Source organism: Notolepis coatsorum, assembly GCF_963971535.1.
Source record: "Notolepis coatsorum genome assembly, chromosome: 19".
Taxonomy (NCBI): Eukaryota; Metazoa; Chordata; class Actinopteri; order Aulopiformes; family Paralepididae; genus Notolepis; species Notolepis coatsorum.
The window spans coordinates 25,469,872-25,496,562 of record NC_140183.1 but is presented as its reverse complement, the minus strand read 5'-3'; the positions used below and the strand labels follow the sequence as shown (position 1 = coordinate 25,496,562).

Genomic DNA, 26,691 nt, shown 5'->3' with positions numbered 1-26,691 from the left:
AGAAAGGTTCAGAACACATGGATAGATGGACACAGACAAACTCACTTTCGCACACACATGCACACGCATGCACACGCACACACATGCACACACACACACACACACACACACACACACACACACACACACACACACACACACACACACACACACACACACAGCAATGTGGATTGCATCAAAAAGTCCAACATGGCTCGCTGTACAGATTCTACCTATAACGCTCTTTGGTATTTTATCTCAGTGTTTATTAATGGGAGAGAGGAAGATCCACACTATCTGGCAGGGGCTGGGTGGATGTGGCCGTCAGTCTCTGGGTGGATGGAGGAAGCAGAGGAAGCCGACTCGTTTTAAAAAGTGAAATAGGCAGAGATTGAAAAGCGTAGTGATACAGTTACAAATGGACAACACACCCACACTATTCCCCCGTTGTTCTTTCATATGTCCCCACTGACCAACCCCCCCTCCTTCTCTCCCTCCATCCATCCATCCTCACACAAATGTAATCTATAGGGGACAGGGAATTTCTTTTGGACAGTTACTCAGACAGATACTAATACTACTGACAATTTATCAAAAGATCACAACATTTTTATTGCCCTGAATTAATCTTCCTCTACATTATAGTCTGCCAGTGTGTTTTCTCGAGGGTGTGCATGTGTGTGTGTGTGTCACAAAGAATTTGTGTTTTACACATCTTTATGTAATGGTATGTTTAGGCGTTTTTCCAAAAATGTATGAGAACACTACCTCAGTCCCCTCTCCCCCTCCCCCACTAATCTCTTGTCACATACACCACCCCCACCCGTTCTCACCCCCTTCTCACACAACAACAGATCAACAACAGATTAGATCACAGATCTAATTAGATAGATTAATTTGCACTCCGATGAGATAGGCCACATTCATTCTTGTACAGTGCGCGTTTACCGCTTCTCGGTCTCAGAAAACCAACTCAAGTAAGATGTCATTCTTTTCAGAATTTCATTGGCTACACAAACGGTCAATCATTTTCAGCGTCAGTGGTGATTTGTCCGGTCATTGAGAGGCGAAACCAGAGGTGGTAACTTTTTCTAAACTGATGCTCGTTGGCTGTTTGGTCTTATAACCCGAGATTGGAAGCATGTAATAGGTCAAGTAGTGTGTCAATCAAACGGCGGCCATAAATAAATAAACAAATAAAAAGGCAGAAACGTTAATGTATACTATTACTTTTATGTGTTACTGTTTAACAATTTAACAGTATCTTAACCCTTTAATCGCCAAAGGACGCCGTAACACGTCATTCCCCGCCATGCGTAATCTGCCAATGGCGCCGTAACACGTCATTGAGATCAATATTTCAAAAATCTGTGATGGCAATCATATTTCACCCGCAGAGTCTTGAGATCCCCTGTTGATCTCCTCTCAACTCTCCAACGGTTCAAGAGCGCCATCTGGTGGCGGATCGGCGGATCGCCCAAACAGCAAACCGGAAACGGAAACTGGTGCTCATCCATATTCGGTCCGGCGAGTGGACTCGAGCTCGACACAATGGATAGCGATCCGTTGCCAATAACTTGATAAACAACATGATTTGGACGTATATACTATTATACAACCTGGAAATGGATCGCATATTTCAACATCCCATAATAGCAATCTTTTTGCTCCACGCTCATCGCCCAACGGCCCGAGGAGACTGGGGTAAGTTTCAGCGTTTATTATTACCATGTTCGATACAAACTGCTCTGATGATCATATCACCCACACTACATGAATCATCTAACGTTGGCCACGGAATTATAAACGACCCCCCCCCCCCCATCCGGTCAACATCAGATGATAAGTAGTAACTTCTAGAAGCACGTACATTTGAATTTTTTTTATCTGGCGCCGATCGCTATCAAACTGTATACAATCATCAATATAATGCATTTAGGGCTATAAATCACGTTCTGGAGAATGCTGCAGAAAACGATAAAAACATATTTATACTTTAGACCATATTTTAGTATGAATATGTGAATGAAAAAGTAGAACGTTGCTACATCCTAAACGATAGATAATTGACGTTGAATGGGCCATAGTAATGTCAATTTAGCAATACAATTTAAAAAGTTATAGCCCTGCAAAGAAGGGGAACTTCTCCATAGACAAATAGAGCTGGCAGAGGATGGTATAAGGATGTACATAAGCGTGGCAGAGAAAGGGTTAAGTTAACTATATTCACTTATAGTTATATACTATAATATAGTATAACACACACTGTTAAGTTGTTATCTATAACACATCTTATAATAGTAAAAGGTTAAAGGTAGGGATGTCCGATATTATCGGCCTACCGATATTATCGGCCGATATCGGCATTAAAATGTGATATCGGAAAATATCGGTATCGGTTTTCAAAAAGAAAAAAAAAATATTATTATTTTAACATTTCTATAACCTTTATTTACCCAGGCAAGCAAGTAAGAACAAATTCTGATTTTATTTATTGTCAAAAGTATGCATAATGTTGTGTTAATTCCACAACAAGAGATATGTAATGTTAATTACCTGAAATTATTAAATTTTTTTGGGGGGGAAACCCTGCATATATCGGTATCGGTTGATATCGGTATCGGAAATTAAGAGTTTGGACAATATCGGTATAGGTAAAAAAGCCAATATCGAGCATCCCTAGTTAAAGGTGACATCATCTTTTGATATACTGTATACTTGTATTAATCTCCTTGGAGAAATATTGCTCTTTGTGATGTCACAGGTGGGACATTAAACAATGAATTAGCTTTAATAAATAAATGAGTTGTGCTTTCTGGAGCCAGGAACACTGCCTACCTAGGGAGTGTGTATGTGTGTGTTGTGTGTGTGTGTGTGTGTGTGTGTGTGTGTGTGTGTGTGTGTGTGTGTGTGTGTGTGTGTGTGTGAGTGTGTGAGTGTGTGTGTGTGATGATGATGATGATGATGGATTCAATTTGTACCGCGCTCTACATTCGTGAGAATCTCAGAGTGCTACAGGAGATAAAGACAAAAGTTAAATGAATAAAACAATTTAAAATTAATAAAACAATTAAAAAGACTAACAACCAGTGAAATGGAAGAACCTAAGAGTAAAATAAAATAAAAATAATAGTAAAATGAATAGAAGTAAAAATAAAAGTAAAAGAAAATTCAGGCAAAAGCCTTGTTAAAAAGAAATGTTTTTAGGCCCCTTTTAAAAACCTCGACGGATTGTGGTTGCTCTCAGGTGGATGGGGAGAGCATTCCAAAGTCTGGGTGCGGCGGAGCAGAAGGCGCGATCGCCCATGGAGTGCAGCTTAGTCCTGGGGGCTTTGAGGAGGTAGGCTGTGCGGAGCGGAGGGAACGTGAGGAGGACTGGGGGGTGAGGAGTTCCTTGAGATAGGCAGGGGCACCACCGTGTACGCACTGGTGAGTGAGGAGGGACACCTTGTACTCAATTCTGTGTTCCACGGGGTGTGTGTGTGCATGTGTGTGTGAGTGTGTGTGTGTGTGTGTGTGCATGTGTGTGTGTGTGTGTGTGTGTGTGTGTGTGTGTGTGTGTGTGTGTGTGTGTGTGTGTGTGTGTGTGAGAGTGTGTGTGTGTGAGTGTGTGTGTGTGTGTGTGCGCGTGTGTGTGTGAGTGTGTGTGTGAGTGTGTGTGTGTGTGTGTGTGTGTGTGAGTGTGTGTGTGTGCGTGTGCGTGTGTGAGTGTGTCACTGTGTGAGAGTGTAGGGATAACAGAGACAGCGTTAGAGCTTTCTATTAGCACTGAATGAGCTTTAAAACGGTTCCAGATGGGATTCAAGCGGAGCGTTTCAATCCCCTGATTGAAAGAAGGACGCTTCAGCAAACAGAACAGCAGCAGACGTCAGCAGCAGCACCGGGCCAGAACCAGAACGTGCTGCGCTGCCGAAGGGGCTCAGTGTGCTGCTCACACACACACACACACACACACACACACACACACACACACACACACACACACACACACACACACACACACACACACACACACACACACACCTGTTGGTATGTTCTGCACAATGTTTAGGTGTAGAACAGTGAGTGAGTGAGTGAGTGAGTGAGTGAGTGAGTGAGTGAGTGAGTGAGTGAGTCTAAAAAGTCTCTTCAGATGATAACCTGTGTCCATAGAACAATGAAGAGGACGTACTAAACCAGTGTAACAATCTCCTCTCTTTTTCTCTCTCCCCTCCCTTCCCTCTCTCTCTCTCTCTTTCTCTCTCTCCATCTCTATCTCACCCCCTCTCTCTCCCTCCCCCCCCCTCTCTCTCCTCTCTCTCTTCTCCTCTCTCTCTCTCTCTCTCTCCTCTCTCTCCTCTCTCTCTCTCTCTCTCTCTCTCTCCTCTCTCTCCTCTCTCTCTCTCTCTCTCTCTCTCTCTCTCTCTCTCTCTCTCTCTCTCTCTCTCTCTCTCTCTCTCTCTCTCTCTCTCTCCTCTCTCTCTCTCCTCTCTCTCTCTCTCTCTCTCTCTCTCTCTCTCTCTCTCTCTCTCTCTCTCTCTCTAGGCAGAGGTTGACTTGTACAGCGAAGACAAAGCACCATCACACTTGGTGTATATATACTGTATATACACATTTTCATTTCTTTTTCTGCTGCAAAATTCATTGTCAATACAAGATGGGAGCAGATGTAATCAAATGAACATTAGATTAAAGTGATTCACAAAGCGTGAATGAAATCTACTGTAAGTACAATTACTTTTTTATAATGTAAATTCTTTCCCGCCATTTTTCATCAGATTGCAACGCCGTTTGTTGCTAGACGTTCACAGAAAGGTAGAGAAACTAACTGCGTTCTGATTTATGGCAATACCGTTCAGGTTTGTCCACCCGGGAGATATGATCCTGAAAATAAAGAGGAAAAAAATAACTGAAAAAGAAGTCAGATGATTGACAGGGGCTGGTGTGAGCTGGGAAGTGTAGTTTTTTTTTAAATGCGAAAGCCCATCGAAAGCCCTGGGGTCTATCCTCTCAAAAGACTACACTCAAGTTAGGTTGCGCCATGTTGGATCTGTCCCACTGCAGGCCAGGTATCTCCCAACTCAGCTCCGCCACACAGCCAGAACATTCAACAGCTGACTGAGAGACATGCAGCCACTCGTTTCTCTGGCTCTAGGTGCACTGTACCTTTAAGTGAGTGGCTCTCTTGAAGGCCTTGCCGCAGAGTCTGCAGACGTGGCAGCGGTCCTTGCCGTGAGCCTGTCGGCAGTGCCGTCGCAGCGTGTTGGCATTCTGGCACACCTGGCTGCAGTAGTAACATTGGTTCCGTGACTGAGCATCCATCTGTCCGTCCTTCACGCCCACCTCCTCGGACAGCTGGTAAACACACACACAAACACACACATACACACATACACACACAAAACATGCGCACACATACATAATTATATAAACCATATATCAGCAAACACAATTATACACTGCACACAAAACTGCACACATTTTACAGTTGCTTGTATGATTGTATGAATCACTCACTACACACACACACATGCATGCACACGCACACACTCCATTATCAGGAGCTGTGGTGGTGGTCTGGGGTTAGGGTTGGGGTTGGGGTTGGGGTTGGGGTTGGGGTTAGGGTTGGACAGACTAACCGTGTATCCATTATCAGGAGCTATGATGGTGGTCTGAGGGTGGTGGCTGACCAGTATGACCTGCTGGTTAGAGAGTGATCCCTGCAGACCCTGTTCATTCAGTACAGCAGGAAACGCCTGACCCTGGGGAGCAAACACACTCTAGGAACTGTCCTTGAGGGGCATTTGTGTGTGTGTGTGTGTGTGTGTGTGTGTGTGTGTGTGTGTGTGTGTGTGTGTGTGTGTGTGTGTGTGTGTGTGTGTGTGTGTGTGTGTGTGTGTGTGTGTGTCCAAATCAAGTGTTTGAGTTAGAGTTGAAGTCAAGTCTCAAGTCCTTAGGGCACAAGTCAAGTCTCAGGTCTCTTTTTAGAATAATAAGTCCGCTGTGCATCAGGTTATAAATAACCGCTGTGCATCATGGTTATTTCTAGAGAATGCACTTTTTTTGCATATTGATTATCTCTAATTTATCTATTATTATTTCAGAAATTATTTTGTTTGTTTTATCTATATTAAGGTATTGATAAGGTCACTAAAATACTAAATATAAATATAATACTGCACTGCAATATGGAAAAAAGATAGCTTTGATTTGCTATTTGTTATTCTGTAGTTAACTACCATTGTTGCCTTTATCTGCTGTTACCTTGATATGAACATGTAGCCTAGCAAACAGCTTTAATATGAAGGGCTACATATGATTTGCCTTCTCCAATAGGAGATATACTGTATATATACTAGTATATGCTATACTAATAATACTGTGGCAGCACACTGTTGCATGAAGCTGGGTTCAGGTAGAGAGAGACTGGTGTTGAATGAGGTTGGGTTCAGTTTCAAGTTTCAAGTGTCATTAATAGTTGTCATACAGAAGTACAGAATACTTTTATACAAAATGCTTCTTACTGTTACGCTCCAGAGACTGTGCTAGACAAGATAAGTATGAAATAAAATAGTATAGGTAGGTAGAGAGAGACTGGTGTTGAATGAGGTTGGGTTCAGGTAGAGAGAGACTGGTGTTGAATGAGGTTGGGTTCAGGTAGAGAGAGACTGGTGTTGAATGAGGTTGGGTTCAGGTAGAGAGAGACTGGTGTTGAATGAGGTTGGGTTCAGGTAGAGAGACACTGGTGTTGAATGAGGTTGGGTTCAGGTAGAGAGACTGGTGTTGAATGAGGTTGGGTTCAGGTAGAGAGAGACTGGTGTTGAATGAGGTTGGGTTCAGGTAGAGAGAGACTGGTGTTGAATGAGGTTGGGTTCAGGTAGAGAGAGACTGGTGTTGAATGAGGTTGGGTTCAGGTAGAGAGAGACTGGTGTTGAATGAGGTTGGGTTCAGGTAGAGAGAGACTGGTGCATAAAGCTCAATTACAGGACTGATTTATCCACCCGTATTTGCTTTCTCCCTTATGCTTCTCAAATATGATTATATCCTGAATAAATAACAAAAGCCAAAATCGAATTCACCGGCAAAATTCTATTTAATGAATTCACCTTAAGGCATATCACTACAAAACACATGGCAACCAATACAACGTTAGAGGACAAACAAGCTGCTACATCAATGATCTGATTAGAGTAATATTGTAGTAAATCCAGTGTCAGATCATCCAAGTCAGATGTTGATGCAGTATGTAGCCTACACTTCATAGACTAAATAGGTTTTCAATATGTGTTAATAGGACCACCAGTGGTATAGTAAGTAAGTAAGTAAGTAAGTAAGTAAGTAAGTAAGTAAGTAAGTAAGTAAGTAAGTAAGTAAGTAAGTAAGTAAGTAAGTAAGTAAGTAAGTAAGTAAGTAAGTAAGTAAGTAAGTAAGTAAGTAAGTAAGTAAGTAAGTAAGTAAGTAAGTAAGTAAGTAAGTAAGTAAGTAAGTAAGTAAGTAAGTAAGTAAGTAAGTAAGTAAGTATTTATAAATATAGTGTGTGGTTACTGGACTGTTATATTAGAAAAACAACCAAAACATTAATGAAAAGGATATTTGCCAGTTGACAGGCTCTCCTGTGTAAGCGTGTGGTCAAAGCAGGCAAAATATGTTTAATTTATTCAGGCTGTGCCATTCTCTTACATATTTCACGGGTCCCAAATCTCAAGTCTCAAGTCTTTTGAGGATGAGTCCAAGTCAAGTCTCATCTCAGGTCACTGTGTGTGCAACTTACTTTAAGTGCGACTCGAGTCCAAGTCACAGACTCGAGTGCATAGCAGCGGGAAGTTTTGAGTAGGGGGTGCTGTGCCAACCACGCAACACACCAAACTATTATAATAATGTGACAGATTTATTTTGCATCAATATCCGTTCGTTCTTATTATTATTTTCTTATTATTTCTTTTAATTTTACTTAATTTCTTTGTGCATAGTTTTTTCTGTCACATCTGTATTTATGTTTTTAATTAATTAATTTAATTGTAATTATATATATTTTTTTATTTATGTGTATTATATGTATGTTTGTTGGAATGAAATGGAAGATGTATAATTTGAAAGTATAACTGGAATGTATACATTTGCATAAATTCTTCTAATAAAAAAAGATAAACCATAATAAAAAATATCTGTTTGTGCCGTGAGGGTGGGGGTGGCAGCTCCCTTAGCACCCCTAGTTCTCGCGGCTATGCCCGAGTGCCCGTCTCTGGTGTGTAGGTGTGTAGAACAAGTCTTCTTGCTGTGAGGCAACAGTGCTAACCACTGCACCACCATGCCGCCAAATCTTCAATCTTTCAATCTTGTGTATATATAACTTAAGTGATATTCAATTAAATACCGTAATAAAAAATGTGTGTGTATGTATGCATAATGTGTGTGTGTGCATGCGTGCATTTGTGTGTGTGTGTGTGTGTATGTATGTGTATGCATGTGTGTGTGTGTATGTATGTGCATGTATGTATGTGTGTGTGTATGCATGTGTGTATATGTGTATGCATGTGCATGTATGTATGTGTGTGTGTATGTGTATGCATGTGTGTGTATATGTGTATGCATGTGCATGTATGTATGTGTGTGTGTGTGTGTGTGTGTGTGTATGTGTATGCATGTGTGTGTATATGTCTATGCATGTGCATGTATGTATGTATGTATGTACCGTAATTCCTCTAATAGTAACCCCGGCTTGTATTTGTTTCAACTGTAGCGGATACCAGGCTTGTATTAGGAGGAGGCATGTATAAGAGAGAGGCCTATATTTCTAATTTTCAAACGGATCATAATGAATAAATCAACATTTTGTGTCAGTTTGAACCCAGTAAAATGTACTGGGTTCATTTATTGAAACCAAGTACTGTATGAAATACGGTAGTAAACAGTGCAATTACAGGTGGTCAAAAAAAGTTAAATAAAGTTAAATAGTGCAATCACAATACTGGTATAATAATAATAACTTAGTTTTATACAATTCTGAGGTAGGCTTACTCTCTTGGTAAACATTAACACCATACCATTATATGGTATTTACTGCACAGCCAGGCCAGCATATAACAACAATAACAAAATATACCCGGCTTGTATTAGGAGGCCGGCTTATAATTGCTTAGCTCAACAGCGCACCCGGTCATTAATAGAGACCCGGTTTTTAATTGAATACCGGTTACTATTAGAGGAATTACGGTATGTATGTATGTATGTATGTATGTATGTATGTATGTATGTATGTATGTATGTATGTATGTATGTATGTATGTATGTATGTATGTGTGTGTATGCGTGCATGTATGTATGTATGCGTGTGTGTGTGTGTGTGTGTGTGTGTGTGTGTGTGTGTGTGTGTGTGTGTGTGTGTGTGTGTGTGTGTGTGTGTGTGTGTGTGTGTGCGTATGTATGCGTGTGTGAATTTGCACATGTTTTACTTACCTGTGTGTTGAGGTTCAGAGTGACCCCGTCCAACATGCCATGTGCATCTGCCAGGGTTAGGGTCACACTGCCGTCACTGGCCACACCTCCCTGCGACATCACAAGGCTCTGGGTCATAGCCGTGTGTGATAGGCTGGTGCTAGGCGGCAGGCCGGTGACTGGATAGGCCAGAGAGAAGAGGAGGGTGGGACATTATTAACACTTTCCCCGCCAGACCTCGCTGCACAGCGTTATTGAGATCAATATTTCATTTTTTCGCCATGGCATTCATAATTCATATATACAGCCGCGACGCTGCAGCTGGACCCTATAGGTGACGGCAACGATGGCTCAATACCGCCGCCTGGTGGATGGTCGGGCGAGTTACACTCACCTACAGGATATGGCTGATGTGCGTCGATTAAACTCATCCGGCCGTCAGATATCGTTGCATGACTCCTGACAGACACAATGTACATAATGGATCGCTTTCTAAACTTAATAATCGATATGATTTCGGCGTTTATTGCGACATACAAACCGGAAATGGACCTAGGCGATCGGCGTCGTATACATGGGATCTTTCACCGCCAGTCTCTTTGACCCACAGTAAGAGGAATATAACGTTATTTTCAACCCAATTGTGAGTTTCCTTGTTTGCAAACCATCTGATCAATATATCACCCAACCTACATAAATCATTTACTGATGATCGGGGAATTATAAACGACCCCCCCCCCTTTCCTCCACGCATGATGAAGCATAACGTATACCGATCATATACAGTTGAATTTTTTAATATAGCGTGTATAGGGAAGAAACGCCAATCGATAATCTATATATGCGTTTAGGCCTATAACTCACGTTCTAGGAATTACTGCAGAAAACGATAAAAACATACTTATATTCTAGAAGGTATTTTTGTATGAATGTATGAATGAAAAAGTATAACGTTCCCACATCCTGAACGATAGATAATCGATGTTGAATGGGCCATAGTAATGTCAATATAGCAATACAATTTAAAAAGTTATAGCCCTGCAAAGAAGGTAAACATCTCCATAGGCTTACAGTGCTGGCAGACTGGGTATATTGATGGGTATAACCAATGGCGGGGAATGTGTTAACATACTGTGTATGGAAGGCTGCGTCTCAACATAAACAACAATGGTATTGTTGCTCTGATTGACTCTGACTGCTCTACAGTGGGCATGTTTTCCAGCTGAGTTGAGGGCTGGGTATTAGCACTGATTACCCAATAAAAATTTATTTGGATTCATCAATTAAAGGTAATATTGATTCAGTGAGGCTTGAAGGCGCTGGTTTCAGGGGGCCAGCATCTGCCATTGTTGTCAAAAGATACAATTTAGCTCTGTAGTAGTTCATGTGTCGCAAAGTCGTCCTTCAACCAAGGTGCAGGAACTGGAAAAACATTCAGATGGATGTTCTAAAATAATGATCTTGATTCATACAATTAAAACCTGTATTCATACAATTGTTTCCATAGTAGTTCAGCAGAAACTCAGAGCAAGGCGACCTAGAGACGTCTGCAGGACGGGAGGTGAACTAGAAATACTATTTAGTGAACACATCCACTGAAAAAGTAGATGAAAAGATCGACCTTGGGATTTTAAGAATCGATTAGATATATTTGATATACATATTCGATTTGTTTCTATATTATTCCCGGCTCCGAGGGCCTGGCTACATTGATCCATTGTGTCTGTACATCTACGCCTGTTTTTAATACATTTTCGATTCGGTTAATTCATTTTCGATTTGTTTGTTGGACAGGGCTGATGATAAATCCATCTCCGCCAGATTTGTCTCCGTTTGGAGAGGATGAACTTTTGGAACTGACGGATGTGTCACCATGCATTAGCAAAGCTGTTGTTTTTAAGCATTACATCACGCGCAGGAGTGCGTTATGAGAATTAGAGCATGCCTAGGGGTGGTCGTTAGACCCCTCTAGGCATGCTCTAATTCTCATAACGCACAACTGCACGTGGTGTAATGTCTTTTATACAATTGGCGCATTCATCCAACCTTATTGCTATACAATAAACACACATTAATTGAAGATTTATTGAAAAAATCATCCGCCGAAAAAGTAGTTCCAAAAAAAAGAAGAGAAGTTGCCTTCGTGTGTAGAAGCAGCTCGGAGGTGCGCTGTTTCAAGGCATGCCATCTAAGAATGAAGTGAGCGTGTGTTATTGGAATGATTGATTGATTGATTGAACATTTTATTAATGTCCGCCTTGTTTCGAACTGGTTATGCTTAGGCCCTCTTTTGAAGTCGGTTATGCTTAGACTAGAGTTTATCTTTAGAGCAGGGCGATAGACCACCAGCCCTGATTCCAAACTCTAAGCATAACCGACTTCGAAAGAGGGCGACTTCGAAAGAGGGCCTAAGCATAACCAGTTCGAAACAAGGCGGACATTAATAACATTTTCAATCAATCAATCAATCAATCAATCCAATAACACACGCTCACTTCATTCTTAGATGGCATGCACCTCCGAGCTGCTTCAAAGCATACCGTCTAACAGTGAAGTGAGCGTGTGTTATTGGATTGATTGATTGATTGCTTGAAAATTTTATTAACCTTTTGACAAATGGCATCTAACAACAGACTTCCCGCGATTTATATTTTGTTCCACAATGAGTCATGACCAACCAATTACATAATCCAACATTGTGTAAGCAACTAACACATTCCACGTGACAGAATCGTTTTTGAATGAGTGGCCGATATATACTGATACTAGAGAGCAGGCCGGCTGATGGCCGACATAATTATTATAATTTTTTGCATCTGATGAGATACAACAATTTAAAAATAACAAATGAGACACAAAATTGCTGAACCTAATTCCACTAATGTTAACTTTATTAGCTAAATTAGCTAACTAGCTTAGATGGTTGATGACCCTTCATCTGTGAACTGTGGAGCAATATTCATGTCATGTCTCCTGTGTCCTAGTGCCGGTGTCTGTCCCCAAGGCATCCACAGCTGCTGGCGGATATTAACTCTTTGACTGCCACGCTGTTTTTCCATCTTTACTCCCTGGAGCCCGCTTTTTTGTCCATTTTCACGATGTTTGCAGACCCATCGTATATTCTATATTATAGCTATGGAGACAATAGTATGGCTCATTTGGCAGGCACTATTTATACTCCAACAGGGAAAAACATGAAGGTACAAAAGTAAACACGACCATATATGGAATGTTTCTGCCACCAAGGGGGGGTCGTTTTCCATCGCTGGGATAATTACAAAGGCATGTTTTATGATGGGGTTCGGTAAAATAGACGTTACCTTTGTCAGCAGGTCCACCAAAATTACGATGGATGGATTGTCACCGTTTGTCCTCTTCATAATGATCTCCAATAGTTCGCTCTAGGCGACAGATGATGTTGCCTCCTCTGCGGTTTGACTATAGTATTTTTATGATTTACCAGAGGTGCTGAGTCCGGTGTAGTCTGGTGAAAACGCATGTTATCATCCTTAAGTGTGATCGTTTTGTCCTCTTCATAATAGTCTCCACAAGTCGCGATTGCCATAGCCATACTATTGTCTCCATAGCTCTACTCACTGCTGCTCGCTCTCTAGTGCTTTGAGTGCTCTCGGCTGCGGCGTGGGGTGGCCCCACACTAAAGTAGCCCATTTCAAAAGGTAGGCGATACTACCACCTGTCGGGATTCGATCGTCATTTCAATTCGAACATACTCCGAGGTCCATAGAACACACACCAAGGTCCGTGTGACTGTTTAGAATAATAATAATCACTCAGTTGAGCAGTCACTCAACTGCTGACTTTCAAAAACGAGATATCTCGTTTTTGGCGCTCAATGAGTTAAGAGGCCCACCTTTTCTATTTTGTGCTTAAGTGACGAGGAGATAGAAGTATCCAACATAATTAGGTAGACAGCACAATAACATACAGCATCTGCCTCAAGAGGGTGAACACTTAAGGGTACAGATAGCGCCTCCTTCTCCACGTGGCTAAGCTGCCAATAATAGCTGAGACAGAGCAATATTTGGCAATTTGTTTGGCTTTTCTCTTTGACATAGCAGCAATTCTCAGACCGCTCATGGTGCATTTATATACATGGCCAAGACTTCCGAATACAAATATACTATATATATACACTTGTACCCAAGGCTGGTTATCACATCGAGCAATGGTTGGTATTTTATATACTTGTCCTGGAAAGCCTGGTCCATGTACAGGTCAAATGCACAGCCTACTTCTAAGATTAGCACCTCCTTGTGGCTGGTGTCAACAAAAACAACATCAGGTGTATTTGGGATGTTAGCAAAGACATCATTGGTACAACCGAACCATTCTGGTAGCACTCTAGTATGCTTGTACATTGCTGCACTAGATGGTAAGATGTGTTGTACCGCATCAGACACAATATACGCTCATGACGAGCTATGTACAGGTGTTTGTATGCATTACATCCATTTGTTATGTGTGAAATGGATTCTAGGTGTTGTTGTGAATCCTGATGGTTTAAACAGAATAGACTGTGAATGTGAGGATACCAGGTGGACAGATTGTACTTAGTAGGTAATACCTGCAGTCCACACACACACACACACACACACACACACACACACACACGCACACGCACACACACACCACACACACACACACTGAACATGCATGCAGACCAGTGCTGCCTGTCATAACCTGTCATGCCAGTGATGGGGCTTTGAGGTAGAAGCTGGTCATGGTTGATGGTCAGCGTGGCGTTGGAAGTCTGGGTGGTCAGGGGCGTCAGTCTGATGCTGCCGTTCATCTCAGCACCACCAGGGGCGCTGTGCTGGGGAAGCAAGTCTTGGCCTGTCAAGGAGAGACGCAAAGGGATTTTGATTGCAGAGTTCAACATAGTATAATGAAAGCCAGTAGGCATGTTGCCATGTGTTAACCCTTTCCCCTCCATTCTAGAGTAAAATCTTCTTATTATCTCCACCAGTTGTACTCAGTGTGTATAGTATATAGTAGTACTCAGTGTGTATAGTGCATAGTAGTACTCAGTGTGTATAGTGCATAGTAGTACTCAGTGTGTATAGTACATAATGGAAAATGAGAGAGAGGAGAGAGAGAGAGAGAGAGAGAGAGAGAGAGAGAGAGAGAGAGAGAGAGAGAGAGAGAGAGAGAGAGAGAGAGAGAGAGAGAGAGAGAGAGAGAGAGAGAGAGAGAGAGAGAGAGAGAGAGAGAGAGAGAGCACCTCCCCTCCCTACTGTTTGAAAACGAAACCTCTTTACGGCTGCTGAATTAGTTATAACTCTTTTGGTACCTAGCTAACGTTAGCTTTGGTCATCATGTGTGTTCCTATATAATCTTTCCGGTTCGCTCTTTTAGTCGCAAATGCGAGTGAAACGAAATGTCGAGTGTTGGCTTTAGTGATAATCACAATGTGTATAGTACATAATAGTACTCAGTGTGTACAAATGTAACACCATTACAGTAATATACTGTATTACTTTTAGCAGTAATGCAGTATTATAACACGTTGCAAATGGGATTTATGTAATATTTTTAGAGTTACTATGTCAAGTAACGCACGTTACCGTTCCTCCACTAAAGAAATATCCCCTGAATAATTTCCTGTTGCTGAATTTAATGGCTGAGATGCCTTGGTAAGTTCTTTGTGAAGTCTCAATGTGGGACTGAAATTAGGGTATTTCATAATGATGAGGCCTAATGCTCTGATGAGGCCTAATCAAGGCCTTCAAGGTCTGTTGAAGTCTGACATATTTAAATCTCTCCGGAAATGTCCGGTGAAAATAATTGTGGCAATCTGGCCATGGTAACCTGCTTAATCATCTCCAGTGCGCCAGCAGCTCTCTCTCTGTCTCTCTCTCTTGTTCTCATCACTCTCTACCATGTTGCTCCCTCAAGACACACACCAAGGCACACACCAGAGCACTGTCCGTGGTGCTGAACTGGACGGAGGCAGTCTCATTTCTTACTCTCTTAACCTCTTAAGCCCGGAGCCCTATTTTCTGAAAATCCGCCTAAAATACATACCTAAGTAAATGGAAGATTGAGTAACATAACTCATTACTCTCAAATTAAAGTGACTAGTAATATATAATATATTACATCTTGAAAGCAACTTGCCCAACACTGCTATAGTATATTAAAGCGGGAGATCTGCTTTCATTGGTCTGTTTGCCCTACCCCCTACACTTAAGCCCCACCTAACACGTAGGCTACTAGAGAATAAACGGGTGGCTGCCACCTGGTGGACGTCTGTGCTCTACTGAGCGCACCTTTCTAGTATTAAGACTGGGTGCCTAAAGACTATTCTTCTTCGGATATTCCCAGTTGGACTGGTTATGTATTTACACTCAAGGAAATAAATATTTTTGGACATAAGGAAAGTATACATTTCAATCAAAACAGGTTAGTTTCATATTCTTGCTTTGGATCGTTACTGAGTCATAAAGCTGAGGTTGAACGTTTTCTCTGAACCAATTAGGCGCCAGAGCTGTGGTCCAGCAACATTTCAAGTATAAGCTTTCCATTAGTGGGCTCTGTGAAAGCTCAGGAAACCAATTACCATATAAACTGATGGCCTCACTCTCTGCCTAAATCCTTCCTGATCCAACTGAGATTTGCCCTGAAGGGATCTCTTAACCCTAGCCATATTTTCAGAAAATTTAAAAGTACATACCCAAGTAAATGGAATATTGCTCCACTTCTACAAGGTTCACTTGCATGTTCTTGGTATCTAGGGACATCTATAGACCTCAGGGAATGTATTCCAAGTGTCAGAAATATTGTGTCTGTTACTATGCTTGAGTAAATTGTAATGAACCAAAGGAGAATATAAATTATTATTATTAGTTTTTTATATATTTTTTTAATATTTGACGGTGAATAACACCAGCTTTATATGCTGACTGTGTGCAGGATGTGTTTGGATTACTGCTGACAGACCAGAACCGAACACAACAGAAGAGAACAGAACATTTGGCTCCCAGCAAGGCCTGTCCAGTACTAAGGCTAGGAAAGCCACTGGCCCGGACGGCATTCCTCCCAGGGCCGTCAGACTCTGCTCTGAGCAGCTTGCCCCTGTGCTCACAGACCTTTTCAACATGTCACTGGAGCGCCACCTTGTTCCAAGGAGCTTCAAGGAATCTACCATCATTCCGGTTCCCAAGAAATCACCCGTGACTTGTCTTAATGATTACAGACCTATTGCTTTAACCTCAGTTTTATGAAATGTTTAGAGCGGCTAGTGCTGAATTATATAAAAGGTCAGATTCCTACCTGTCTTGATCCCTGGCAGTTCGCCTACAAGAAAAATAGATCAGTAGATGATGCTATTTCCTTAGCTCTTAATCCTGTGTATGAACACTTAGATAAGAAAAACTCCTATGTTAGAATGCTTTTTATCGATTATAGCTCTGCTTTTAATACACCTATTCCATCTAATCTGATCCACAAACTTCAGTGTCTGGGTGTGACGCTGTCTGTGAATGGATTCTTAGCTTTTTAATTTTGAGACCGCAAAGAGTCAGGATTGGAAACAATATGTCTGATGAAATTGTTTTAAGTACTGGTTCGCCACAAGGCTGCATTCTCAGCCCTTTACTGTTCTCTCTCTGCACTCATGACTGCACTGCTTCCTATGATAACAATCTGATAGTAAAGTACGCTGATGATACCACGGTCATTGGGCGTATAAACTCAAATGACGAGTCATTTTACAGATCAGAGGTGCAGAACCTAGTTAGGTGGAGTGATACCAATAACCTCACCCTGAATGCTTCCAAAACGAAGGAGCTAGTCATCGATTTTAGACGTAGCAAGGTATCCCATCTCGCCATTACCATAAATGGCTCAGAGGTGGAGATGGTGAGCAGTTTTAAATTTCTTGGGGTCACTATTTCAAATGACCTGAGCTGGCACTCCAATACCAGAACCATTGTTAAAAAGTCCCAGCAACGTCTTTTCTTTCTTAGGAAACTGAAATAGTTCACAAATAACAGGGTGATTATACACAACTTCTATCGCTGTGTGATTGAGAGCGTTCTTACTTCCTCCTGTACTATATGGTTTGGTAACATAACAGACCAGGAGAAGAAATCTCTGAACAGAATTGTGCGTCTCGCACGCAAGACAATCGGGGTTAGCCTGCCAGCTCTAGAAGAGATCTATGGTGCCAGGCTGCTTTCCCGTGCCTCTGGCATTATCAACGACCCCTCTGGTCACCCAGCCGCAGGCCTCTTTGTCCCCTTCCCCTCGGGCAAACGCTACCGCTCTATCACATGCTCTACCTCTCGGTTTACTAAGAGTTTCTTCCCCAGTGCTGTGCGCAGCCTGAATAAGTCCAAAGGCTAGATTTGTATATTATCCTATTTTGTTTTGGTGTGTTATTAGTCAGGTTGTGGAAGTGCTGTTTTTGTGTGTCTGTGCATCATGCACTTTGATTATATTTTTTACTTTGACTATAAATTGTGCCTCTATGCATTATGCACTTTACTATGATATGCACTTTTAGGGGATGTCAATATCAACTTTAGCATTTGTCCTTTTATACTGTCTGTGTTTTTACATATTTTTTTCTGTACTGTTTCTACTCTGCTCCTGTTTTGGATTAGTTGTAGACACACAGTGTTTGCTCTGTACCTGTATTTCAATGTGGATTTGTCCATACATGGCAAATAAAATCTCTGACTCTGACTGAGCAGTTGGAACGAGATGCAAAAGACTTTGAACATGGAGAAAAGTATCCCCCTCACTACTTTTAAGGACTCTTATCGCAGAGTTGTTTACACACACCTGCAACTGTCACCCAGCCTTTTTACTGTAAATTGTCTGTTCTGCTTCACGTATTACATACCTTGTCATTTTATTTGGTTGGTTGTTTGGTGTGTGTATGTCTGTCTCCTTTCTATTAAATTTTATTTATTATTAAAAAAATAATGTGTCCCCTTTCCCTGTTACCCTTTGAGAGACCCTTCTGTCCTCTGGTCATCCCACCAGAGAACAAAGTGCGATAATGGGGATGAGAATCTGGGGAAGCTTATGACTCATCTCTGTTGTGTTTGTGTGCTTGTTTTAACACAGAGGTAGGTAGTCATCCTGTTTGTCCAAGTCAGGACATCAATTAACGTGTCAATACTCCAGGGAACTTGTTTTTGTGACTGCCGTATGGTGAAACCCCACAGCAGCCAATTACACCTCCATTAATTTACAGTGGGAGGCAATTCGCTGCCCAGAGCATGCTAGGATAGCTCTTGATGTTGAACAAGCTTGCAGCATGGTAAAAAAAAGAAAAGGTCAAGACAAAAGTTGAGCTCTGAGTGTGGTGTTCGTGGCTTGAGACGATAACCAACCACACTCAGCCAAACTGCTTTTACAACTAGTAAATGCTCCCCAAGTGGAATTCATGTTGTAGCTGATAAATCTATGCATGAAAAAAAGTTTTTTCTTTTCTAGTGAATCTCATAGTGAAAACAAAATGGTGCTGGTAGCCTGGTGAAGCAATTTTATGTTTATAAGTGAAGTCTTTTTAATATTCACTATTAGGTCAAACAAGACCAGGCTCAATGTATTCTCTGGTTAAACTAGCTGACGTGTCCACAAGCAGCCCATTCATCTGGACGTGTTCCATTTCAAACCAACCACACCAGGGGGGCTTCACTGTGACAGTGTACTTAAAGCTATTGTTAATACAGGTCAGATTTGTTTTATATGTTATAACATGAGCCAGCTCTATTGTACTTTATTTTAAATTATAATAAAATATTGAATCTTGATTACTATCTTGACTATTTTCTTTTATCCTCTAGTTGGTTATAAGATCTCACAAGTTTCAAGTTTGCTTTTATTTGTCACGTATAAACTCTGCTGCCAGGATCATTACCCGCACCACATCACCCCCGTCCTCATTCAATTACACTGGCTCCCTGTGCACTACCGGTTCTACTTCAAAAACCTACTACTCACCTTCAAAGCCCTCCACAATCTAGCCCCCATCTACAACATCACTGACCTCCTCCAGGAATACACCCCCTCCCGCACCCTCCGCTCATCCTCTACTGGACTCTTATCCATCCCCAGCTCACGCCTCAGCACCATGGGTGCCCGAGCGTTCAGCTGCTCGGCTCCCAGACTGGAACTCCCTGCCCCAACATGTCCGACAGTCTGACTCCCTATCATCTTTTAAATCACAACTGAAAACCCATCTGTTCAAACTTGCATATTCACTATAACCGATGTCAGTGTCCTATATACCCCCTGCTGTTTGTTTGTTTGTTTGTTATTTTAACTTCACTGTTTTTATACATCCTGTTTGTTTTATTTTTAACCTTGACTTTTAACTGCCTTGCTGTGTTTTTTTCTATGATCTATAAGGTGACCTTGGGTGTCGTGAAAGGCGCCACCAAATAAAATGTATTATTATTATTATTATTAGTACATGTACATTACAGTGAAATGCTTGGTTCTGTATGAGCCCCTGGGGATGGGGGTGGGGTTAGTGTTGCATAGAGCCACTGAGCATCCTGATGGCCTGATGCTCTCAGACTGAAGATGTCAAGTCAGGGGGAAGGGGTACATTGCTTTCTGGGTAAAGTAGTCATTATGCATATCAAGATAAATGGCTTCGGTTTCTTTAAAGCCCTGTAGCTCAGGCATGAGTAGCGTGGTATCAGCACGATTCAAAATACATAGATTGAAAAGTATCCGACTGATTTGTACAAATGATGGCTTATTTTGAAGGTATAAACCTGTACTTTCATATCATGTACACAATAAATAATTTAAGACCCTTCTAGAGGACCCAGAGTCTGTGCCTGGTCACATTTGTATATGCAATCCGACACTACAATTTAAATGAAGAACACTGAATCCATTGGAACAGAGAGCAAAATACCAGAGGGATTTACGAATGGTTCAGATAACAGATGCGATGCAGGGAAGATTAAAAATAGCAATATGTGTGTCAGTTACACGTTTAAGCTCCTAATCTCTCCTACAAAGCTCTCCTAAAAAGCTGTGGCAAGATAAAGATAAATATGCAAGAGTGTTACCTAGCATGTTAGTGTTAGTAGCGAGTTTAGCCAGTTACCTTGATAGCATTAAAGGGACACATCACCAAAAAAGCAATGCTGATTTATTTTGCACATAATCTCACACACCAGTGACGTCATTGGGCGATACTCTGAATAAACAAAGCGAACCCAATAATATTAATTTACAAATAGTTCAGTTTGTGCCAGAGTGAGCTCTATGAATATATGAACACACTCTGTGTAACATAACACTGTTGCATCTTTGACCTGCTGCAGTTTGCCTGCCGCCTGTGCTTTCTGTGTTCTTACTCTCTGCACTGCTTTTATTCTGTCAATCTTATGCTCATTTTATGTCTATTTTACTGCTGTGAAGCACTTTGTGCTGCAATTCCTGTATGAAAGATGCTATACAAATAAAGTATATTAATATTATTATGTTGTTGTTTTATATTGGAATCTTAATATTTTGAGTCTTTTGTCTTTCTTTATCAAGTGTTTCATATCGATAAATTGTATTAAAATTATAATTTAACAAACACATTTTTAAAAGAAAAGGAATGATGTTGAACCTGATATGGTGAGGGTTATCTCCTGGTTTCCTGCTGCAGAGCTGATCCCTGATGCAGAGGCATGGGCTTGGGCTAATGCCTGGCTGAGGCTGGAGTTGTTGATGGTCAACGTGATCTCCTGACCACTGGCTCCCCCTGTAACTAGGGGCCCAGACCCTCCCATTACATGGCTCAGGTCTTGAGAACCTGTAGAAGACATAGGACAGCAAAGGGACATGTTGCACAGCAGTGAAGAGAAGAAGAGAAGAGGAGAGGAGAGGGGGAGAGGAGAGTGGAGAGGAGAGGAGAGGAGAGGAGAGAGGGGGAGAGGAGAGGAAAGGAAAGGAAAGGAGAGGAGAGGAGAGGAGAGGAGAGGAGAGGAGAGGAGAGGAGAGGAGAGGAGAGGAGAGGAGAGGAGAGGAGAGGAGAAAATACATGAGAAGAGATGAGGAGAGGAGAGGAGAGGAGAGGAGAAAATACATGAGAAGAGATGAGGAGAGGAGAGAAGAGAAGATGAGAGAGGAGAGTGAGTGTATGGGAGTTTAATATTTGCTCTTTGGGTTCATGTCGTATAGATCTCTCCTGGGTGCTTGGCTTCATCTTTTCAAATACCGAAGAGAAGCAGTGGCTATATTTCTGGAATTCTACATGGTGGCAAAACCATGGAAGAACATATCTAACATATCATGGTGTTGTGACACAGATGTTTCTTCAGCCCAGGGATCTGATCCTCTCCACAATGTCAGGTTAGAACACACATCTGTCAACACACTGGGTAGTGGACTCAAAATCTATTTGCCATGTCCAGAGGATAAACCATACTTTAATATTCCTTAACCTGTTAAGCCTTAAGGTCCCTCTACAGGGGGACCCTGCTTTTCTTTATCATAAATCGATCAATAGAGACCATATTAGATCCCCAATTATCATATCATGGGGTATCATTGGAAAGCCACACTCATTGACTACAACCCTGTGCAAAGATTTTCGAGATCGCCAAATGATTGACGGAGCTAGAGCCCCGGGAGTCGGGGGTGGTAATGTGTACTTTTGCGTACTTTGGGGCACGCCTCACATATCGGCATGTAACTCGAGAACCGCTGAACGGATTTTGTCACCTGAAAGGGCAATCGACAGGCAACAAATAGGGCTTTAATTCTATCTATATATTGTATTAAAAGAAATGCACAGCCGAGCCACTAGAGGTCGGCAAAGAATCGTCCACATGTGGGCCCTTGGATGTTAAGAGGTCAATGTTTTTAAATATTTTTTTTTGTAGCCAAGAGTAAAGACCATAACCCTATCAAAAACAGTAGTCAAATTGTATATTTTCATTTTTACCGATGTTTTATATGGAAATACAAATGTATCGGAAAATGCTAATTATCGTAAAAACCGCAAGAAATTACTAAATCCAGATTCAACCCTGCCATTGGAAAGAGGAGCATTTTCCCTATCCATAGATGTATGATTTGGCCACAATAAGGTCAAGTTCAAGGTCAAATATGAATTTATAATTAAAGTCGATTATCATTAATTACTGTATCTTCAAATCCTTCTGTTTAATCATCTTCCCGCGGTTCATTTGCTTAGATCTTTTGTACACATGATCTCAATAAGGTGGTGAATGAGCTCAGTGAGCAGTTTCTCGTGCCCCGCATACATTTTTGATCATCATCAAAATTATAAATCATAATTAATCATAATTAATTTATTCATTACAATTTACTCAGCCTAGTAACAGACACAATATTTCTGACACTGGAAATACATACCCCCAGGTCCCTAGATGTTCCTACTGTAGATACCAAGAACATGCTAATTAACCTTGCAGAAGTGGAGCAATCTTCCATTTACTTAGGCATGTACCTTTTAGGCGAAAACGGTCTACAGATTTAGTTTACCGGTAGTTGTTTGCTGTTCATACATTTCTGTCTGCGTTGTCCATTTTCTTTCTTTTTAATCACCTGTGGCATCCTGCTCGCCGAGCCCAGCCAGGGTGATCTGGGTGGGGGTGATGGTGGAGGGCTGAAGGGCCAGGCTGGCCAGGGGGTGGAGGACCACGTTGGTGGGCACCACAGAGTCACAGCTGGACAAGAGGTGGCTCCCGTGGGAGACCAGCCCTGTGTCTCCAGACAGAGCGTGGGACAGGAGACCGCCCTGCTGCAGCGTCTGCTGGAGGAGCGCCGGGTCAATCTGGAGGAGGACAACACAGAAACGCAGAGGCACTTTCATTTAACCCTTGTGTTAACTTCTGTTACTCACCCAGTGGACCCACAACACTACTGGGATTTTAAAACAATAACAATTCATGTAAAACTATTTAATTAACATTAGTAAACTTTATCTCAATTACAAGCAATCTAGACAGCAAAATATGGTTCATATTTGCCTTTTACTAAAAGTGCTATTTGTTTTTTGTGATAAAAAAAAGAATCAATTATAATCAAGACATGGATGGAATAAATCATGTTTATCTTGACAAATATGAATTAAACAAGGTGGAGGGAGGCAGTGAAGGAACACAGTGAACCTTTTTGTTTAAATTTGATCATATTTACTTGTTTTCACCTACAGTTTACACACGTTTGGGTCCACATACGTATAAACACCACATATGTAATACAAATGTGTAGGGGGGGTGCACAGTGAGGCCAAGGTTGACATTTTATTTTCATTGTATCATACGGGTCCCACAGATCAGAACACCACACAAGGGTTAAAGGCAATAATAGGTAGATTTACAACCCTAACCCTTCAATATATCACTGTAAATTCAATATTCATTCCTTGGCAGGATTAGTGCAGAAATACGTTGAGACCGGCGGCTGGGTGGCACAGCGGACTAAGCGCTCGTCACCAACGCAACAGACACTGGTATCGAATCCGGCTGTCAGCGTTGCCTCCGGCTTGGCCCGCCGTCATACTGGCTCGATTGGCAGAGTCAGCGGGAGCGAAGCCGGTGGGTGGGTCCGGGTCGTTGTAAACAGCGACTCCTACAGTTCGGTCGGGGCGCCTGCACAGCGAGGGAAGGATCTGGAGGGAGGTAGTGTGACCTTCCACACGTTACACTCTCCCAGTGAGAGTCCGCGCTGCCGGTGAAAAGAAGTGGTGGGCTGGGTACTAGGGATGTCCGATATTATCGGCCTACCGATATTATCGGCCGATATCGGCATTAAAATGTGATATCGGAAAATATCGGTATCGGTTTTCAAAAGAAAAAAGATTTTCTTTTTTTTTTTTTTTTTTTTTACATTTCTATAACCTTTATTTACCCAGGCAAGCAAGTAAGAACAAATTCAGATTTTATTTATTGTCAAAAGTATGCATAATGTTGTGTTAATTCCACAACAAGATATATGTAATGTTAATTACCTGAAATTATTCCGTTTTTTGGGGGGGGGGAAACCCTGCATATATCGGTATCGGTTGATATAGGTTGATATCAGTATCGGAAATTAAGAGTTGGACAATATCGGTATATCGGTATCGGTAAAAAAGCCAATATCGAGCATCCCTACTGGGTACACATGTGTCGGAGGAAGCATGTAGTCTCCGCCCTCCCAGACCGACGGTAGGGGGTAGAGTGCGCAACGACCAGGAAGGGGATTGGGAATTGGCATAACGACTAACATTGGGAGGGGAGAAAAACGGAAAAAGAAGGGGGAAAAAAGATTAAAAAAAATATATATAATAATACATTGAGACCAACATAGTAACATAGAGTTCCATAAATGCCTTCGGCAGACCTGTGGCTCCAAACAGATTGCGCACAATATCAATACAAAACTATTAATGGGCTCATCATTGCGATCTCGTCAATTGTCTTTGGGTGCGTTAAGTAACAGCTCAGCTTCACTTAGAGTGAAAAACGTAACGGGTTGCTCAGTTCCGCTCACTCTGAGCACTTTCTGACTAGGCTCAGTATACAGAAGAAATGGATCCTATGCGGACACTCTAACATCTGTCGGCAGTGCTAGATGGCAGTTGCTCAGCGCTCAGATAGAGCAGAACATTAAGTGATAAAAAAATGCATGCTCACGTTAAGCATTCTCACCGTGAGCGCTCAGTTACTTAACGCACCCAAAGACAATTGACGAGATCGCAATGAGGCCATTAATTAGTTTAGTATTGATATTGTGTGTGATCAGGTTGGAGCCATGGTTCTGCTGAAGGCATTTATGGAACTCCATGTTCAGCCTATCCTCTCATCAAAATGTCCTTCCGACATGAAACGACAGGATTTATGGGAAATGTGGTTCTTATCGTGAGAATTATTTATTTATATATATTTTTCTTTTGGCATTTTACTGCTTTATTTCGGACAGGCCCGACAGAGAGGAAGGTTGGGAGAAGACATGGGGGGAAGACATGCGGCAAAGGTCTCTGGGTCCGGGAGTCGAACCCGGGACGTCCGTGTTGCACTGCAGCGCAGCTACGTGGTACGCCACACTGGCGCCCAGAATTAGGTTGTCTTTTAACAAATCTCCTTTATTCTATAACGTTTTGGTCTTTATAACCACTACACTTAGAGGTAGTTCTGTATGATTGCATGATTATTTAACACATACAACTTCTGACACACCTTTATGCCACCAGCAATAAATAGAAGACTAACTCAGTAGCTAGCACGCATTTTCAAGATGGAAAACAAGTCAATAGCGGCGACTGGAAACATCACTGCCTGGTATGGAAACAGCAAGGCACAGGACAAGAAGGCCCTACAGAGAGTGGTGCGCTCAGCTGAGCGTACTACGGGTATTGCACTACCACCCCTGCAGGTCTTATATAACAAGAGGTGCAAATCCAGAGCCTGCAGAATAATGAAAGACCCTCACCACCCCAACAACAGCCTGTTCAAGCTGCTGCGGTCAGGCAAACGCCTGCGCACACCAGCAACTAGGACAGAGAGACTTCGGCTCAGCTTCTTCCCCCAGGCCATCAGAGTCTTGAACACTGAACTCTCCACACACAAGCACACATGAGCACACACAACACAAAACACATACTGTATACGCTCACACGCTAACAGACACTTTAGCACGAACACACACATGCTGCACACGCACACACTCAACGGTCACTTTACACAATGAAAAGGTCACTTTAAAAAAAGAAAAAAACAGGAGTGGTTCTTGTATAGTAAATAGATGGATATAGCAAGATAGCATAAAGATATATAGTATAACTGTATATTGTATAGTATTGTATAGTAGTGTACATAAGACCCAGTGCCTCATCCGTAGCTAACACTGTATTGCACTATCGCAGGACCTTAGCATGTCTTTACCATGCTTTTTGTAAACTGTATGTACATTATACCTGTTATGTCTCATTCTATGTCTTATTCTTATTTTTATTACTTGTATTATTGCACAATCGCTGCGGGCATGACCACCCGCATTTCACTGTATGCTTGTATGCCGTGACAAATAAAACTCTCGACTTGACTTGACTTGGAGGTAGAGCAGTCGTCTGGTAATCGAAAGGTTCCCGGTACGATTCCCGGCTGAGCGGGTTGGCACCTTGCATGGTTACCTCCACCATCGGGTGTGAATGTGTGAGTGAATGGGTGAATGTGTAAAGAACTTTGGATAAAAACGCTCTATAAATGCAGACCATTCAATAAAGTGCAAAAACGCAACAGCAATGATTGCTTATCACCAATGAGGGCCTTGTGGATTACCACTTTAAATAGACTGTTC

General features: G+C 41.9%; 1 protein-coding gene across 1 annotated transcript in view; it reads right to left on the bottom strand.

Annotated features, from left to right (window-relative positions):
* znf236 (zinc finger protein 236) overlaps positions 1–26,691 on the bottom strand; it is a gene marked incomplete at its 5' end in the record, with an annotated part of 86,345 nt that overhangs the window by 35,535 nt on the left and 24,119 nt on the right. Inside the window, 6 exons of the mRNA XM_084336582.1 lie at positions 5,125–5,313; positions 5,598–5,720; positions 9,415–9,572; positions 14,095–14,247; positions 21,008–21,193; positions 22,954–23,182. Of these exons, the coding sequence (XP_084192708.1) occupies positions 5,125–5,313; positions 5,598–5,720; positions 9,415–9,572; positions 14,095–14,247; positions 21,008–21,193; positions 22,954–23,182 (1,038 nt within the window). The remainder of the gene's footprint in view (positions 1–5,124; positions 5,314–5,597; positions 5,721–9,414; positions 9,573–14,094; positions 14,248–21,007; positions 21,194–22,953; positions 23,183–26,691) is intronic.